Consider the following 18,335-nt stretch of genomic DNA (forward strand, 5'->3'; position numbering starts at 1 on the left):
TCAAAAACTACACCTCTCAGGGGGTCTTTGGACTTTTTATATGCCAGGAGAGAAGTGTGCTTACCCAGAGGTAAATGAAAAATATAGTACACAATTAGAGGCGTTCCATGAGCCCTTATATATAGAACAACATCACTGGGACTTTTTACTTTGTGTACCACTCCGCCTCAGGCGTTCTGAATGCCATATTACAGCAGATGGTCATTATCTTGACCGATCAAGCTTGTGTCCTTGTGCCTGTGACTGAATCATTGATCTCTTTCCTGGGATATTGCTTATTTAGACCTCCTGCTTAAGCGTCTACCTTTTTGACTCTGCCTATTAGATTGGCGTTTTATTTTTGATTTTACACTTAGCAATATGTGGTTACTTTGGCATGTCTCAGTTTGCGTCAAGATAAGATAAGATAGGCCTTTATTAATCCCGAAGGAAATAACAGTGCCAGATAGCTCCAAAAAATACAGTACAAATGACAGAAATACAAAAAACAACTCTAAAATAATATAAAGTGTATGGGTTAATTCAAAAGAGACGATGCCTAAAGGTAAAACAGTATTACAATAGTCATCTACAAAAGTAGTCAGGAAGTAATGGTGGCAGTTAAATTAACAGATATAATGTAGTAACGACTTCTACAGCACAAAATTACGAATTATTAAGAAAATATTATATTGCTCCTGAGGCTGCACATGGTACTAATTTATAGGCGGAACTATTGCACATGATTATGCATTCTATAAATATCAACATGAATACAAATATGAATATAGCCAGATATAGAAAAGTATTATTGCACATGGTAATACACATAATATAGCCAGATATAGTCAGTCAAATAGCTGAAAAGTCATTACAACTGCTGTCTTGCAGTTTGTCATATAAGCACAACACAAATTAGACCCCCTCTATGCTGTAAACTATCAGTTACAAATGGACACAGTTTTGAATCAAACCAAAGTTATCACTGGAGTGTATCCACTTTCTTTCACCTCTAGTGTGTACTCTTCAAAATAAAAACCCAAATTATTAAAAGCTCTTGTAATAAAAACAAACTTGCTGTAGAGATGGAACTATCTACTAACTAGTTTTTTACAATTGATATATTGATTATTTAGATTATTAAGTGCAGAGCTAAATATTATGTCTTCAACATTTAGTACAAAATCAATCAGTAAATCCTCCCATTTTCCAGGCTGGAATCAGGTAATGTGTATCAACGCTTTTTGTATTAATTACACTGAAAGTTTGCAGCACTCTGACCAGTATCCTTACAAATGAACAGCAACAACATTATGGTGTGAGACCTCTGCTATATCTGTGACTCGCCCCTTTCTTTAGCTTTAGGGGTCATCCTTTGTTAAGAGACTAATGAGCTGAGCTAGTACTGACACGTACGGTGTTCCAGCTCCGGAGAGACCACCAGTTTTCTTTATATCTACTCTTCTCACAGTATATAAATGCTTTCAATATGTAATGTTACAAATTGAGTGAAAATTAGGGGATGTGCAACACTTATGTAATGTGTTTTTTTGTTACCAAATGTACTGCTTTCTGATATATTAGATTTGCTGTTTGCTTAGTCTTTATGGTGGTACATTGAGTGCTTAAACTTTGGCCTCTTGGCCAGACACAAAAAGTGATTTAGAGAAGTCGTGTTGGGCTTTGGGTGAGTGTGATAGGCATGTTTCATTGATGTCTGACATTTTATAGACATAAAAGAAAATAATAGGAAGATTTTTTTATGTAAAATAATTGTAAATTGCAGCCACAACATGATTTGTAGATAAAAAAGGGTGTACTTATTAATGCTCCTATTTTTTTTGGTGTTATACTGAGAGGTGTTTCTAATATTCTCCCTTACAGTCCTCTCATCATGGCACTGGCTGGAGTGAGAGTCATCGAGCTGGCGGGTCTGGCTCCGGCACCGTTCTGTGGCATGATCCTGGCGGACTTCGGAGCCAAGGTGATCCGTGTGGACCGCACAAAGGTCGCCATGTCTTTGGACACGCAAGGGCGGGGGAAACAATCTGTGGCCATCAACCTGAAGTCATCAGAGGGTGTGGCTGTGCTCAGGAAACTGTGTGTCCAGTCTGATGTGGTCCTTGAGCCTTACCGGAAAGGTTAGACCACAGACTGAAACAGAAATGTGATCAATGTTTGATGGATGTTATTATAGATGATACTGTATTATTGATGGATTTCTTCTGACCGCTCAGGTGTGATGGAGAAGCTCGGCCTCGGTCCTCAGGAGCTGCTAAAGGAGAATCCCCGTCTGATCTACGCTCGGCTGACGGGATACGGCCAGAGTGGATCTTACGCCGCAGCGGCCGGGCACGACATCAACTACCTCGCAGTGTCGGGTAATAACACACACAACTGCTGCTGTTTTTAATATTTAACCAACGTACATCGCACATGATGGAACGGCATCAAGTATTCATAATTCTCTTTGTGTAAGGCGGTTGTTTTCACTCTCAAGGCCGATTTACTTTTTTCATGAAATCAATACCAGCCGTAGCCAACGGTGGAAACACGTACGGAAACGTCACTGCCCACTCACAAAGGGAGGTCGTGGTATATGAATAGTGTATACAAACCTATTCATACCTTTGGAGGGTGATGCATTTATCCCAACCATATGGTACTTTTGCGATTGATGCACTTCATAAAAAGATTCCCAAAACTCTCATTTAGTTAAAAGTTTAAGTAACTTATTACACAAACCAAATGATTGTGTCTATAATTTGCACAATCAGTAATAACTACAAAATTACAGTTTTCTTTTAGATTATCTTCAGTGGTACGCAGTAAAAAGCTTTTTGTCTGTAAAATTGCACCTTCACTTTATGATTTGTCTATTATATATCCAAAGTGTTTTTCTTTTAATTAATATAACTCAATAATTATTGAACGAGTTATTCAAGTCTTTCAGGGGGGCGGGGGGATGGAAGAGTCTGCTTTTAAGTTCTTGTCTTACAGGCTCAACAATTTGTAATTAGCAGCACACAAAGAAACCAGGCCTAAAAAGAAATAAAAGAAGCGCAGCAAATGCTTCCTCTCTGGACAGTACATAGAGAATTGTTAAAGAGCAGCTCCTGTCATGTTTTAAGAGTCTGCTTGAAATAATAAAGTTTTTTTTCTGCAAAATACGTTTCATTTAGGGCTGTCAATCAGTTGGGCAGCAAGTGGTATTTAAGACTCGATGTACTCCGTTGGTAACTCGATCGACAGTAAATACAAATGACCTTTGTCTTGTCGAGGGAACCATCGAGCAGGGCGTGGAGGCTGACCTTCTTCTTTTCTTTATCCTTTTCCGCTCACGGAGGTTTGTTTCTGCTTGCTACATTACCGCTGCATCGCTTCCTGATTTCACGAACTACGGGGCGGGCGCGTTGTTATCGCGTTAACTTTGACAGCACTTGTTAAATTACCATTTAAAAATCCTCCCAAGGCGTCTCCTCCTTCTCCCTCATTACAAATTCTGCAGAGTCCCCGCCCACTATTTCTCCTTTCTTAAAATTACAGCCGAAAACAAAACACATCTCTGCCATCGTTTAGTGGCCACTTGTTGAAACTTAGCTAGCTTAAAATGTAGTAATTAGTAGCAGTAACGTTAACGTTAGCAGTCAGTAGTGAGTTTGCAAAAATTATGATGACAGTTACAGCTGGCTTGCGCGTCGCTGAAGTGGTTGCCATAGGTTGCACATAATGATATGCGCAGCGTCACCCCGTCCATTAACGGGATTGGCTCCTTAGGTTTGTGACATCACAAACCTGCCAATCTGAAAACGTGTTGTTCAGCCTGTCCTTGGTACACTGCAGTTTAAAAGCAGACAGGCCCAGCCATGGAGATGACTGCTTATGTTGTCCCTGATATGTCTTGTAGCACATGAAGAACACCACATGGAGATGTTTACAAGGTTAAACACTGGATTTTCTTTAAGAGTTATATATTTGACAAAACATTTGCATCACTTGTTCTAATGCAGTTTAAGGTCTGATACATGTATGTAGCACCCTATAGACACCACTGGAGGGTGATAGAGATAACACTACCCTCAGAGAGTATGGCATACGAGGTGGATATAATTGTAATTCAGTCCAGAGCCTCTTGTTGTACTACAGCCCCCTCATGAATAAAAACAATCTAAATGCAGGTTTCCGAGGGAGAAATGTGCTTTGTTTCCCAAGCTTTTATGTCATCCTTGTAAATGTGCCTGTATGCTCGCTCCACTTTGAATCCCGCTGGAAATTCTTTTTGATTACATGCTTCAAAGTTGTCCCGTGTTTTGCAGCACTTACCATGGGATTAGGCTTGTCTAAAAAGATGTATCCCTGTTTTTTAACAGCACCATTTTATGTAAGCTTGACAAAGGAACACACAATCAGGACAGGATGGGAGGATTCAACGTGATCCTGAAATATTAAGGCTTGTTATAAAAATCATTATACAGATTGCTGCTGTCAAAAAATAACCTAATACACCTATTATTACCGCGTTGTTGTTAACTTTTCCAGGAACGTATTTGATCGATAAAGTTTCTCCGAGGCTCCTTATTGCGGTTCCAGCTTAATATTCTTTGAAATAAAAAATGTAGTCGTAAGTCTCCCGCAGGCCATAAGTGTTTATGTTAGTAAAAATAAATAAATAACATCATGTTACAGACGTAACTTGGGTGCGAACTGTCCCTCGCTCGCTCTCCGGCTCTTCGTCTCGGCTCATGTGGTTGTTTTCGCTGAGTGATAATGAAGGTCCCGTTTCTAATGTAATCATTTTCTGTTAAGACCAACCCACGGAAACCTTTCAAACAAAGACCCGAAACTACCCCTGGATATGCGCGCTGTGGACAGGGCGAGCGCAGCGGAGGAGCCGCCTCGCCTACTCCTCAAACGGAGTATCCAGAGCCATGTAGAGAGAGTTGCGTCAGTGGAGTTCCACTCTCTCTCTCTCTGTAGCTCTGAAATAGAGATAGACCGATATGTTTTTTTCAGGGCCGATACCGATTATTAGTAGTCAAGGAAGCCGATAACCGATATTTGGAGCCGATATTCATTTGCAGTAAAAGTGAAAATATTGGCGTCAAAATTTTGAATAATACAAACTCCAACACTTAACTTTGTTTAAATGCCTTTAAGCATATGTTTATTAAACAAACAAACAAAAAGCGCAGGGAGTTCCCAGGGTCAGCAGCATCTCTGATAAAGTTAACTGAAAATTTAAATAAATAAATAAATAACTTCCTGAAGTTTTATTAAGTAAATAAAACAAAGTTAAATAAAATTTGCAAAGAAATGAACTCTTATCGGCCGTCAGATTAAAAAAAAATAAAATTTAAATTTGTTTTAAAAAAATTAAAAAAGTGTTTTGTTTTTTTTTAAGTTTTTTTAAAAAACATTAAAAAAAAAACATTAAAACAAACTTAGGAAAGAAAAAAAAAGGCCGATATGCGTCAAAATGTCGAATATCGGCGCAGATAATCGGCCTATCCCTACTCTGAAAGTACCGTCACTCCCTCAGTCAGTCAGTCAGTCAGTGAGTCACATACAGACCCATGTGTAGGGCTGACGCTGGTCAGCTAAAACTGTTACATTGTTCGTTATGCTGGGATGTTGTGTATTGCTTATAGAGCACTTACAGACCAAAAGAGAAGGAGGCCAATTTTTTGGAGATGCCTGCCACAGTGGGTGAGCCTTTTAAATTGGCACCCTGATGAAAAAGAGGAGGGAGAAAGTGGCAATATAACCTTTTAAACTGTAGCTAAGGGACAAAAAAGCCCTGAAAAAAAAGTGTCATGCTGGTTTTACATTTATTCAGGTGTACATTCTGTATTTTTTGATATTCTTTTTTCAGGAGGCGTCACTCCAAACTTTTCCTTTTCACCTTCAGTCCTGCCACCGGTCCGGTTGCTTTATCTTCCTCCCCATGAGTGACGCTTCTGTCTCCCCCTTTCCGTCACAGGCCTTTTATCCCAGCTGGGTCGCAGCGAGGAGAAGCCCTACGCTCCACTGAACCTCGTCGCAGACTTCGCGGGCGGCGGTCTCACCTGCGCTCTGGGGATCGTCCTAGCGCTGCTGGAGAGGACAAAGTCGGGGAAAGGACAGGTCATTGATGCCAGCATGGTAAGGATATTGTCAGACTCTGGTGAACAGGGAGTGCGGCTTTAAGACATATCAGCTGCTGCACAGGAGGTTCTGTTTTGAAAGATGCACAGACTTTGAATCGTTCTTATAAATATGCAGAACAAAAACAAGGCCAGAGCCCTCCAGCACAACATATTCAAATGTGTGAGTTCATGCGGTGCATTGCTGCAGATACTGCTGAAGGAATGAGGTAAAACCCAGGTCGTCCTGGGTGACTCAAGATTGAACTCAGGACAGTAATCATAGCAGAACTAATCCTCCCTCCACCTTAATGTTTGTATGTAAACAGAAAACGACGCACTACAAGCTATCCTGCATGACAAAGTAGTATGTTTCCCGATGAGGCAAACTTTGACTCAGGATCAACTATTAATAGGATAAGTGATCAGTCGCACAGCCCTCGGCAAAGTTTGGAAGTGTTAAAAAAAAGTACATCAAAGTGTGTCAAAACCACAGGCTGGAATCCAGCTCATAATAAACTGCTTAAGGAGGCGCAGTCGGAATGACAACTCCATTCGTCGTCATAAAAAGTGTAAATTTAAAACCTACAACGTGGTGAATATAACACGATTAAGTCTGTCATAGTGTGAAGTGCAGGAGTATGGTGAAACCTCAGCGTTTTAGTGCAGTGCTGCCATAAAGCTGAGGGAGGCAAGGCCTGGAGAAGTTTTAGAAGTCAACGTTTGACCTCTTTTCTGAAAAAGCTGACTCAGTTTGTAGCGGTTTGACTATATGCCGGGGTGATAGTTAGGTTGCAGCCTAACAATACTGATGTCAGGGTCTGTGAGTCAGTATCTTTTTTTATGTATAAACGTCAACCGTACAAAGGTCCCAAAAATTAGGAAATAAATTCAGAACCAAAAATTGACATCAAACAGCAACAGAGACACTCAAACAACTAAGTACAGCTCACACGTTTGTTTAGAATCCCGTGACTCCAGTCTGTATTTTACAGTCAGTCATAGTCACTCCGTCAACATCAGCCGCTGTCATTTTCTGCCCAGGACAAGTCCGACGTCTTCAGATCCACGGACCATAAAACGGATAACTCAACGAACTAGCAAACGCGGACTCCAACGAAAAAAACAACAAACGCCCACAGCTCGACCCCCCCCCCCCTCCTGACTCACGGCGGGCAAAACCCCAGCCGGGGAAAACAGATCTGATCAGCACCGACTTCACAGCTGATTGCTATTAACAAGTTAGGTTTTTTTGTCCTCTCGGCAGGGCTTGACATTAACACCCGGCAACCCACCTAATGCGGGTAGAATTGGTTAGTGGCTGGTGACTCCCTCGCTCTCACTAGCCACTCTGGCGGGTGGCATTCTATTTTTCTTCAGTAAGGAGACTGCTTTAAAGTTTTCAATACGGGACGATCCGGAACCGACGAGAGGGAGAGAGAGAGTGATGATCCAGAGTGTGAGCTATAATCAGTGTTTATAATCATGTGATCCAGCAGTGAGCAGTTTATAATCATGTAGCGTAGTGATGACACCGATCTGTGTAAATGAAACGAACCGGAGGTGATCCACACGTAGTTCATCAGTTTTCATGCGGCGCAGGGAGGAGGAGACATGACACAGATCTGTCTTTCTACCTGGCTCAATAATGTCACGATCTGTCCACTTTTTTTCACTGATGATCTCAGGCTTCATCATTTCAGGTCATCACTTCAGTCCGTACCCGCCCGCTCCCTCCCTCTGAGCGCCTGAGCAGCAGCTCTCCCCCTCTCTGTGCTGCGAGTCTGCATCACAGTTTTTTGTATTATATGATGTTTTTTCAAGTCTTATTAAGGTGAATGAGGCTCCGTGTTCATTTGCATACAGAGCAGGACATGAGCACTACCTGCACACAGTACGGTTGCTCGCCAGGGACCACGCATGAAGCCCCTGTGAAGCATCATAATGTGGCTGCACATAACAAAGCCCGGGGAGGAGACGGCACAGAAGAGAAAACTTGATGAAACAGAAAATGAAAAAGAGACAAAGAAAAAGAAAAGACCAAAAGGTCAGGTCAGAGATCAGCAGAAAGAAAATAATGTAGCTGCGCTGACTGTAGGATGTACGGCTGTGACGAGGTGAAGAAAAAAAATTGTGGCAAGTGAAAATGTTGAGTGGCTAGTAACTTTGGAAAACCACTAGCTACGGTGGCTGGGGAGCAAAAAAGTCATGCCCTGCAACTCGGGTATCACACAAATTGTTGAACAGACCCAGAACCCGGGGTTATAGAACGAGTCCCGATCGGGAACCGGTTGCCCACATAAAACGTGGACCTGAACCCGTCCGGGTCACCGTTTGGGTCCCGGGTCCTATGGTGCCAGGGGACCTGTGAGGACCTCTAATTTGCTCCATAATGGTGCTGTTCATCATGCTCACAGAGTAGACACATCTGTCACGACACCTGCAAGATTCTGATAAATTAATATATTTTGAACCTCGTAACCAATCAAGCTTTGATATAAGACTCGCTAAGGATGCAGTGAATCTCTCTACAATGTCACGTAGGCCTTAATGAAGAACTAATACTAAAACATCTTCAGGTCTGCAGTCTACATTTCAAACCTGACGATTTTGAACGAGACATGACATCGGAGGCGGGCGTCCTAGATTGTGGGAAGTGTAGTTTAGCGAGCTCCCTGGCCTCCGCCAGATGATGCGTTTTACGTAGTCTGGCGGAGGTTTTCCAGGGCCCATTGGAGAAGAGGATAGCACCCTCCAATGGCACGGAGCAGAATTTCACTTTTTCCTCCCATAATGGCATTAGCTCTCCATCATAGCGTGATAGGACTGAGGTTGAAAATCAGCGAACTGGCCCTTTAAATAAAATGTGTTCATTAAATTCATTATTCGATATATGAACCCTTCAGGCTTGAATCTGCATTTATATGAAAGCAAATCTTCAGTGTGATGTCGGAGAAAGGTCTCGTCTTGCCAATGCTTTATGTCATTGGAACAACATGTACCGTAATTGTGACGATTCTGAGCACCAACACCGGGACCAGATCCCTCACAGGTTCACCATCTGTCTCAGAACCATCAACCCAGTCAGGGTTGAGCGACCGCTTTAGACATGACGTCTAATTCTCCCTGAGCTGTGAGATCTAACAGCACCTCTAAAGCCCCTTCACTCAGAGGCGTGTCACCAAATATATATTAGTACTAGCCATTCATCCATCAGTTTCCCTCACTACAAAGGTTTGTCGCACTTCGGCGGACGCATGTCCTCATGAATTCACACCTTTGGACAATATAAAGGCAATTTCCATCCACGGTACAAGTGAACACAAAGTTAAAGGGGTGTACCTCACTCTGCAGCTCCCCTCGGCTTTATGGAGCTTCATACACTGAACAAAAATATAAACGCAACACTTTTGTTTTTGCTCCCATTTTTCATGAGCTGAACTCAAAGATCTAAGACTTTTTCTATGTACACAAAAGGCCTATTTCTCTCAAATATTGTTCACAAATGTGTCTAAATCTGTGTTAGTGAGCTCTTCAGCTTTGCCGAGATAATCCATCCACCTCACAGGTGTGGCATATCAAGATGCTGATTAGACAGCATGATTATTGCACAGGTGTGCCTTAGGCTGGCCACAATAAAAGGCCACTCCAGAAAACCAGTCAGTATCTGTTGTGACCACCATTTGCCTCAAGCAGTGCAACACATCTCCTTCGCATAGAGTTAATCAGGTTGTTGATTGTGGCCTGTGGGATGTTGGTCCACTCCTCTTCAATGGCTGCCAAGTTACTGGATATTGGCAGGAGCTGGAACACGCCGTCATATACGTCGATCCAGTGCATCCCAAACATGCACAATGGGTGACATGTCCGGTGAGTTTGCTGGCCGTGCAAGAACTGGGATGTTTTCAGCTTCCAGGAATTGTGTACAGATCCTTGCAACATGGGGCCGTGCATGATCACGCTGCAACATGAGGTGATGGTCGTTGCTATCAATAAAATGCACCTGTGTTCGTTGTCCATAACATACGCCTGCCCATACCATAACCCCACCGCCACCATGGGCCACTCGATTCACATGGTCATCAGCAAACCGCTCACCCACACGACGCCATACACGCTGTCTGCCATCTGCCCTGTACAGTGAAAACCGGGATTCATCCGTGAAGAGAACACCTCTCCAAAGTGCCAGACGCCATCGAATGTGAGCATCTGCCAACTCAAGTCGGTGACGACGGCGAACTGCAGTCAGGTCGAGACCCTGATGAGGACTACGAGCTTGCAGATGAGCTTCCCTGAGACGCTTTCTGACAGTGTGTGCAGAAATTCTTTGGTAATGCAAACCGATTGTGGCAGCAGCTGTCTGGGTGGCTGGTCTCAGACAATCTTGGAGGTGAAGATGCTGGATGTGGAGGTCCCGGGCTGGTGTGGTTACACGTGGTCTGCGGTTGTGAGGCCGGTTGGATGTACCGCCAAAGACGGCTTATGGTAGAGAAATGAACATGCAATTCACAGGCAACAGCTCTGGTGGACATTCCTGCAGTCAGCATGCCAATTGCACGCTCCCTCAAAGCTGTGTGATAAAACTGCACATTTTAGAGTGGCCTTTTATGGTGGCCAGCCTAAGGCACACCTGTACAATAATCATGCTGTCTAATCGGCATCTTGATATGCCACACCTGTGAGGGGGATGGATTATCTCGGCAGAGGAGAAGTGCTCACTAACACAGATTTAGACACATTTGTGAACAATATTTGAGAGAAATAGGCCTTTTGTGTACACAGAAAAAGTCTCAGATCTTTGAGTTCAGCGTTTATATTTTTGTTCAGTGTAGTTTCAGCTCATTCTTTACTCGTCGGGCTCTTTTTTTACTCCTTCCGTTCACTCTCTCTTCTTAAATGGCACTCTTTTTCAGCAGCAGCAGGCAGCTGTTCTGAACAGAGAAGCTCTTAAAAGCCACTGTACGTCACCTGGTCAGCAGCTAATATTAGACATGCAATTATCAGGTTGTGAGAAAAACACCTGAGAGAGTGGATATTTTTTCCTGTTTTCTGGGTGTAAACAAACCACTTCTAAAGACTCAATCTAAAAGGAGATAATATGTCCATGCTGCATTCACGCCTGCTTCCAAAAAAGTATTTTCACGAGGAACCGACTGCACTAGATAATATGTGCGACATGCGTTATTATCCTATTCTTTCAGCTCCAGCCCACATAGCTGACTGTGAACACAGAGACTGTGAATTAGAGTGACTGTAGGGAAGCAGCAGCCACTATTGCACGCTCTTGCCTAAAGAATGGATTTAACTTTCACACAGAGCGCACAGGGGAGGTGGTGTGAATAAAAAGCCTGCTTCGCATCTCTGTCTGTCACGCTATTGATTATTTCTTCTTTTTCGTGTACTTGTGAAAGGTTTCTCCCCTGCTGATGATCACATTAAGTGATCTGAGCCGCGTTCTGCTTCTTTGTATAAAGATTGCTTTAAGTAAGAGCGCGGTTAGCATTGTGTTATCATTGTATGAGGTAGAGATAGACCGATATGTTTTTTTCAGGGCCGATACCGATACCGATTATTAGTAGTCAAGGAGGCCGATAACCGATATTCGGAGCCGATATTTTTTGCAGTAAAAGTTAAAATATTGGCGTCAAAATTTTAATTAATACAAACTCCAACACTTAACTTTGTTTAAATGCCTTTAAGCATATGTTTATTAAACAAACAAACAGGGTCAGCAGCATCTCTTATAAAGTTAAATGAAAATTTAAATAAATAAATAAATAACTTCCTGAAGTTTTATAAAGTAAATAAAACAAAGTTAAATAAAATTTGCAAAGAAATGAACTCTTATCGGCCATCAGATTAAAATAAAAAAAAAAATAAAATAAAAAAGACTGATGCGCCATATATGCGTCAAAATGCCGAATATCGGCGCCGATAATCGGCCGGGCCGATAATCGGTCTATCCCTAGTCAGAATTGCATGGGCATGACGCCGAGCCTATTGACTCAGGGGCACACAGATCGGTGTCATCACTGCGTTGCATAATTATAAACTTGCTCATAGATCACGCTCTGGATCATCTCTCTCTCATGCAGTCTCCCTACTGAATGCGTGTGACTGTGATTTATGCGCATGCATGTCAGTTAGCAGAGCGGATTCCCAAGGATCGGGAAGAATACCCAGAACTCGCCACAATGGCATTGAAGACCTTGTTGCCAAACAAGGACATTAAATTAAATGAAGTGTCGGAACAAGGTTTTATATTCACTCAGCAGCAGTTGAACTGAAGTAATTGCATCTGCACGTATGGAGACTTTAATATATTACGTCTGTAGGCAGCTGAAACCTTTTGTGCAGCATCTCAACGAGCTTTGCTGAAACATTAGCTTTTAACGAGTCATTACCCCGTTTGGATGTTATTGCAACAGCTCACTCTACCTGCTCAGGTTTTGCTCTGGAGGTTGTTTGAAAATCTGATGAGTTTGATGTATTCCTAATGCATAAATAAATAAACAAAATGGTGTTTCCTTTTGTGCACAAACGAGGCAATTTGTAATCATTGTGCTGTAATTTAGAGTTGAATTATGAGTAATCACAAAAATGGCATTCTAAACTTGTTTTTCTGTTTCTCCATCCTCAGGTCGAAGGAGCTGCATACACAGGTTCATTCATATGGAAGTCTCGTAGCATCGGCATGTGGGACCGTTCAAGAGGCCAAAACATGCTGGACAGCGGGGCGCCCTTCTACGACACATACCAGACTTCAGACGGAAAGTACATGGCTGTCGGGGCCATCGAGCCGCAGTTCTACAGACAGCTACTTAAGGGTTAGTAGAATGCAAATACAAATTGGAGGCAATTTTCTAGATGTAGTGAACCTCGAAGGCAGCGGCCACGTGTGTCACACACGTGTAGGTTCCAGTCCCCAGGGGGGATTTAAGTCACAGCAAGGGCGAAGTGTGAAATGAAACACTCTCTCCTCCTTGCAACACCAATCTGTGCCAGAAATAGTGAAAGATTGATATAAGAGAGTCAAATCTGAATCTCCTAAGGTCAGTTATAAGGTTTATCGTTAGCAACCGCAGTCACATCTTTAAACAGATCCTGTGAATGAATTTGTGTGCAGGAAGTTAGACTCAGCAATAGGAGAGATGTACACGTCCTGTTAAAGTCCCAATTTAAATTGCCTGTGCAGAGCTTGTACAGTTTTTTACAATTGATTTTCCTTTTCTTTTCTGCTAAGTTCACTTTTAATGAACACAGTTCAGCACGATTCATAAACTTGTATCTAAAATAGTGTTGGGACGTTCACGAATGATCCGATTCTTTTTTACGTCTCTTTGGTGCGAACGACGGGAACCCAGTCGTAGGTGAGAGCCTTTCTTTTTATAGTTGTGCTCAAATTTCACTGCCCGCCCGAGATCCACTCCCCTTTATGCCGATTTACCACAGGCAGCTTTTTTCAACTGCAACTCCGCTGCACATGACCTAGTGCAGCGGAGTGCTGACGGTGAGCAACACTAAAACCCTCCGCCAAGTTTGTTGTTTTTCTGTTGACGTCTCTGCAGTCAAACAGAGTTGTATCATAAAGAACGATGAGCCGTTCTTTTAAATGGCTCTCTGAAAGGAACGGAGACATAAGATCCGGCTCCCTTCAAAGAGTCGTAATTCCAAACACTAATCCAAAATGCAACCAGAACACTGCTTAGATATCTTAGGATCAGCTACTGCACCTGTGACAGGTTGTTCCCCATCCAGGGAACTTTATCTTGCAACATCGTAATATGCTATCAGTATTTTACTTTACAGTAGCCTTTTTTAATTGAAGTGGTAATCTCAAAGATCTCAGATTCGTTCTCTTTGGCGGCACCTATGGTGATAAACGGTAATTACAGGAGCTCACTTTCCAGATATCCAGACAGTGTTGCATGTGTGACGTCCACGGTTGGCTCCAGTTGTAACTCTTGATTTTCCTGGCTGACGGTCGCTTTCCTTTTTAGACTGTTTGCTTCATCTGAGCGTCCAATTTGTTTCTTTTTCTTTGGATTTTCACTTCTTGTTGAAGTTGTATCTGTAGTCATCCATCTTTTCTTTGTCTGTTCAGCCATAGTAGATTAATGTTTACTCGCAACACTTGCAGAGACTGGAAAAGCAGCCGCTTAGCTCCGCCTACCCTCTCTGGCAGTCGCCACAGACACCCAGTCTGTAATACTGCAAACGCAAAGGCTTTCATCAGTGGGCCATAGACTCAATCACCATTGTGTTACCTCATTCGTCGATAGATAGTGACTTAACAGACATTTATTTACATGAAAATCTTTAAGTTATTAATTTATTTTTATTATTTATGTCTAACTAAAAACCGTCCCAATTAAAACAGATAAAATCCTAAGATGTCAGTTCTGCAATACAAAACAATCATGTATATATATAAACAGTAAAATAAAATGATGATGTACGTAAGCACTAGCCATCCACACAAATACTCATCACGCTTTATGTCCTGCTGATGTCTCCTGTAGGTATTTTTTTAATTCATAGATTTAATGCAGCTCCAGCAGATTTAGACCGTGTGTCCACATAGCGCCTTTTTCTGGCAGAAAAGCGCACGCAGTATTTGTTTCTATGGCAACCATAAGTTTAACTTACAACACAGCTAACAACAAGCTCACAACAGGTACGGTGATGACTTACCTTCAGCATTTAGTGTCCGGCTGCTGTGCTTCCACAAACGGGCTTTTCTGTCTCTATTGTGATCAGGGGTGGGACAAAATATCGATACGGCAATATATCATCGCCCTGACTCGTGCAATACAATTATCGATACGCTGGCGCCAGATATTGATATTTTAATTTACAAATATGTGGTGCTTTAAACAGATTTGATTTTGAGTGGCGCCCCTTCTGATTGGTTGCCTGAAAAAAGCGGCGGTGACCACACCAGCGACTTTCTGAAAACTGTTCAGAGATTTTCAACACATTTATATTTGCTTCTTTGCGAACATGTTGTGCAGACTGTGAAGGCTTTGAAAAGCAGGAGCAATAATTGAGCACTGCAGGTGCCGTCTGAAAAAGCTTCAGGAGAAAAATTATAATTGGCGAAACAGAAAAAAAACTCCTTTGAAGTGAAACACTGGGTGAGAAACTTTAAAAGTATTGACTGGTGAGATGGGGTCTTTGTGTTGGTGAGAACTTCTCTAAGACTCGACACATGTTCCTCCGTTGAGCTCCATGTTTCTGTTTCTTCCAGGCTTAGAGTTGGACGCTGGAGAGTTGCCTCCTCAGATGAGCTTCAGCGATTGGCCTGAGCTGAGACGGACCTTCACGGAGCGCTTTGCTTCAAAAACCCAGGTGGACTGGTCAAAGATTTTTGACGGGACCGATGCCTGCGTTACACCTGTGTTGTCTTTCGACCAGGTGAGCTCGCACCCACATAACCAGGAGAGGGCTTCTTTCATCAAGGACTCCAGCGGCGTTGAAAGCCCCAAGCCGGCCCCGGTTCTCTCTCGGACTCCTGCTGAGCCCTGCCTCGGCCCTGATCCTGTTATCGGAGAACACACGGCCGAGGTCTTGGAGGCGTACGGGTTTACATCAGCGGAGATTGACAAGATGCGAGCAGCGGGGGTCGTGGAGTGTAACGCTGTCAAAGCAAAGTTGTAAAGTCAAAATATTGTGCTGCTGACAAAGTGATTCATGTGGATAATTTCAGTGATTTGCATATAGATCTGCCACTCAAATCACGCCTTACAAAACTGTTTAAGAATCAACATAGAAAGGGAATGAAGTTGTTCTTTCCATTAATAGAAATTCAAACTGAGACGCTCAGAGAAAAAACATGTTGAGAAATCATAAAACCTTCTCCATGTCCTCCATCGACATCAATCTTCTCGTGCCTGAGGAAGCTGATGGATGGCCCTTTCTGTGAGCGAGTTTACCCAACTCAAACTTAAAGCGTAGGAGGGCCTTCATTTGGCACTATGAGAGGCCATCATATGCACTCTCAAAGCGCGTGGATGCACTTTGTGTCAGCGAGATGGTCACAGTTGTCGATTGGAATAACTGCCTCGTCTTATTCGTGCCTCTTGTGTCCTCTGAGTTGAAGGAAAACAGTTCTACTCTCATTTCCACTCTGTAGCTCGTTTTAAACAGAATAAATGTCTCATAGATTGATCGTTAAATTAACTAAATTGTCAAGTTGATTTCACACTTAAGAGAGAAGAGCTTCTCCGGCAAAGATAGACCCGAAGCATAAACACGATGAGGCAGAGAAAAGAGCAATGAGAGGCGCTGAATGTAGCAGAAAACAGATTGAATGGCGCAGCTCGATCAGTTTTGGTTTGGTTGAAATTGGTTCATGAGGAGTTTTTATTGCAGACGCTCAACGCTTACTTAATATTTCAGTGTTAAATGGAGTGCGTTTCTAAAGAGCTCTTCTATTCCTCAGACCACTCGGAGCACTTTTACACTGCATGTCCCCTTCACCCTCTCACACGCTGGTGGCAGAGGCTGCTATACAAAGGGCCAAAACTCCATCAGGAGCGAAGCATGCACGCACATCCATACACCAAATGTGCAATTTGAGGTTCAGTGTCTGGCCCTTTCACATGTGGAGCTGGGGATCGAACCGCCAACCTTCGGACTGAGGGACGATCAGGTTATTGAAGGAGCAGAAAATTCAAGGTGTTAAATTATAAGAAACATTTTTTACTTTAATTGAACTCTTCAGGGAGGAAACAGGATTCTTGGGGTTTTTAGTTTGTGTGATGTCATTAAAGATGTAATCTCGAAGATTTCAGTTTCTTTTCTTTGGCAGCACCATTTGGTGATAAACGGTAACTGCGGGAGCACACTTCCCAGATATCCAGACGTCTACAGTTGGCTCCGGTTGTAACTCTTGATCTTCCTCGCTGACGATTTGTTCCTTTTTTTTTGGATTTTCACTTCTTGTTGAAGTTGTATCTGTAGTCATCGATCTTTTCTCTGTTTGTTCAGCCATAGTAGATTACTGTTTACTCGCAACACTTGCAGAGACCGGAAAAGCAGCCGCTTAGCTCCGCCTACCCTCTCCGGCAGACCAACCACTGCTGGCTGATGGAAAACGCGTCACTAACTGGGCGCTGTGAAAGTCGCCTCAGATGCCCAGTCCATAAGGATACTATATACTGCAAATGCAAAGGCTTTCATCAGTGGGCCATAAGCTCAATCACCATTGTGTTACCTCATTCATTAGATGGAGACTCAACAGACATTTATTTAAATGGACATCTTTAAATAGGCAAGGCGAGGCAAGTTTATTTATAAAGCACCATTCATACATAGAGCAATAAGTGCTTTACACAGTTAAAAACAGAGAATGATGACAGGCATTAAATAAGATAAAAACAGGTCTGTTCAGAACAATGCAACAGTATATGCTGCTACTTAATTATAACTCATCAGTTATCATATTTCTGTTCTTAGTCCCAGACTCCTTTATTTCTCAACACCTGTAATTTTTAACATTGAGAAAGTTAGTTCCCTGAACTTTCCTCTGAGTGGGTCGCAGACCCTGAATTTCTCTTTAATGATAACTCATCAGTTATCATTAAAGTCTAAGAAAATCACTAAAATAACAGATATAAATTAATAAAACATTTTTATTGAAAAAAAACAAAGATTGTTGAGGACTTTAAATTTCTAAGGTCACGTCAAATTTATTCCATTCAGTTGGTGAAGTTATTTAATCTCTTCACTGCAGCCTGTTGGTGCTGCTGAAGGTTTAAATGATTCATATTCGATGATGATAAATATTTAGGACACAATGTTGCAAGGACTTTTGATGAAAATTAATTAACTTCATTTATTTAAATCAAAAGCAGGATGTGGATTTTTGAATGATTCATTTGGTTCTGGTTGGCGAAGTCGATAATCACCTCCGGGACGGGAAGTTTTAGAGCTGTATTCCTGAAATACTAATAAGCCAATTTCAGTGCTAATACATTTAAAATTAAACCTGGTTGTGTAAAATGTTGTAGAATTATCAAAACAAAATGCAAATATGCCTCCATGCCTTTAATGTAAGATAAAAACTGCATTACCTCACTGTGAGACTTCTAGGAATGCGCAGCAGCATGACACTGAAACAGCTTAAGAGAAATGAACATTGACTTTATAGCTGAACAGTAAGCCTGAGGATTGCAGATAATAGGATACAGAGGGCACAACAGGTTTATCCGTCTTTGAATATGTCAGTGA

At 42.2% G+C, this 18,335-nt stretch overlaps 1 protein-coding gene across 1 annotated transcript; it reads left to right on the top strand.

The window, feature by feature from the left end:
- Positions 1 to 1,873: 1,873 nt before the first annotated feature.
- On the top strand, positions 1,874 to 16,962 carry amacr (alpha-methylacyl-CoA racemase). The gene is made up of 5 exons (XM_069673663.1): positions 1,874 to 2,120; positions 2,217 to 2,360; positions 5,960 to 6,120; positions 12,742 to 12,928; positions 15,352 to 16,962. The coding sequence occupies exons 1-5, from the start codon at positions 1,874 to 1,876 to the stop codon at positions 15,759 to 15,761; spliced, it is 1,149 nt and encodes a 382-aa protein (XP_069529764.1). The 3' UTR covers positions 15,762 to 16,962.
- The last annotated feature ends 1,373 nt before the right edge of the window (positions 16,963 to 18,335 follow it).

Source organism: Semicossyphus pulcher, unplaced genomic scaffold, assembly GCF_022749685.1.
Source record: "Semicossyphus pulcher isolate SPU_LCO1_2020_fin unplaced genomic scaffold, fSemPul1.0.p SCAF_22, whole genome shotgun sequence".
NCBI classification, from domain to species: Eukaryota; Metazoa; Chordata; class Actinopteri; order Labriformes; family Labridae; genus Semicossyphus; species Semicossyphus pulcher.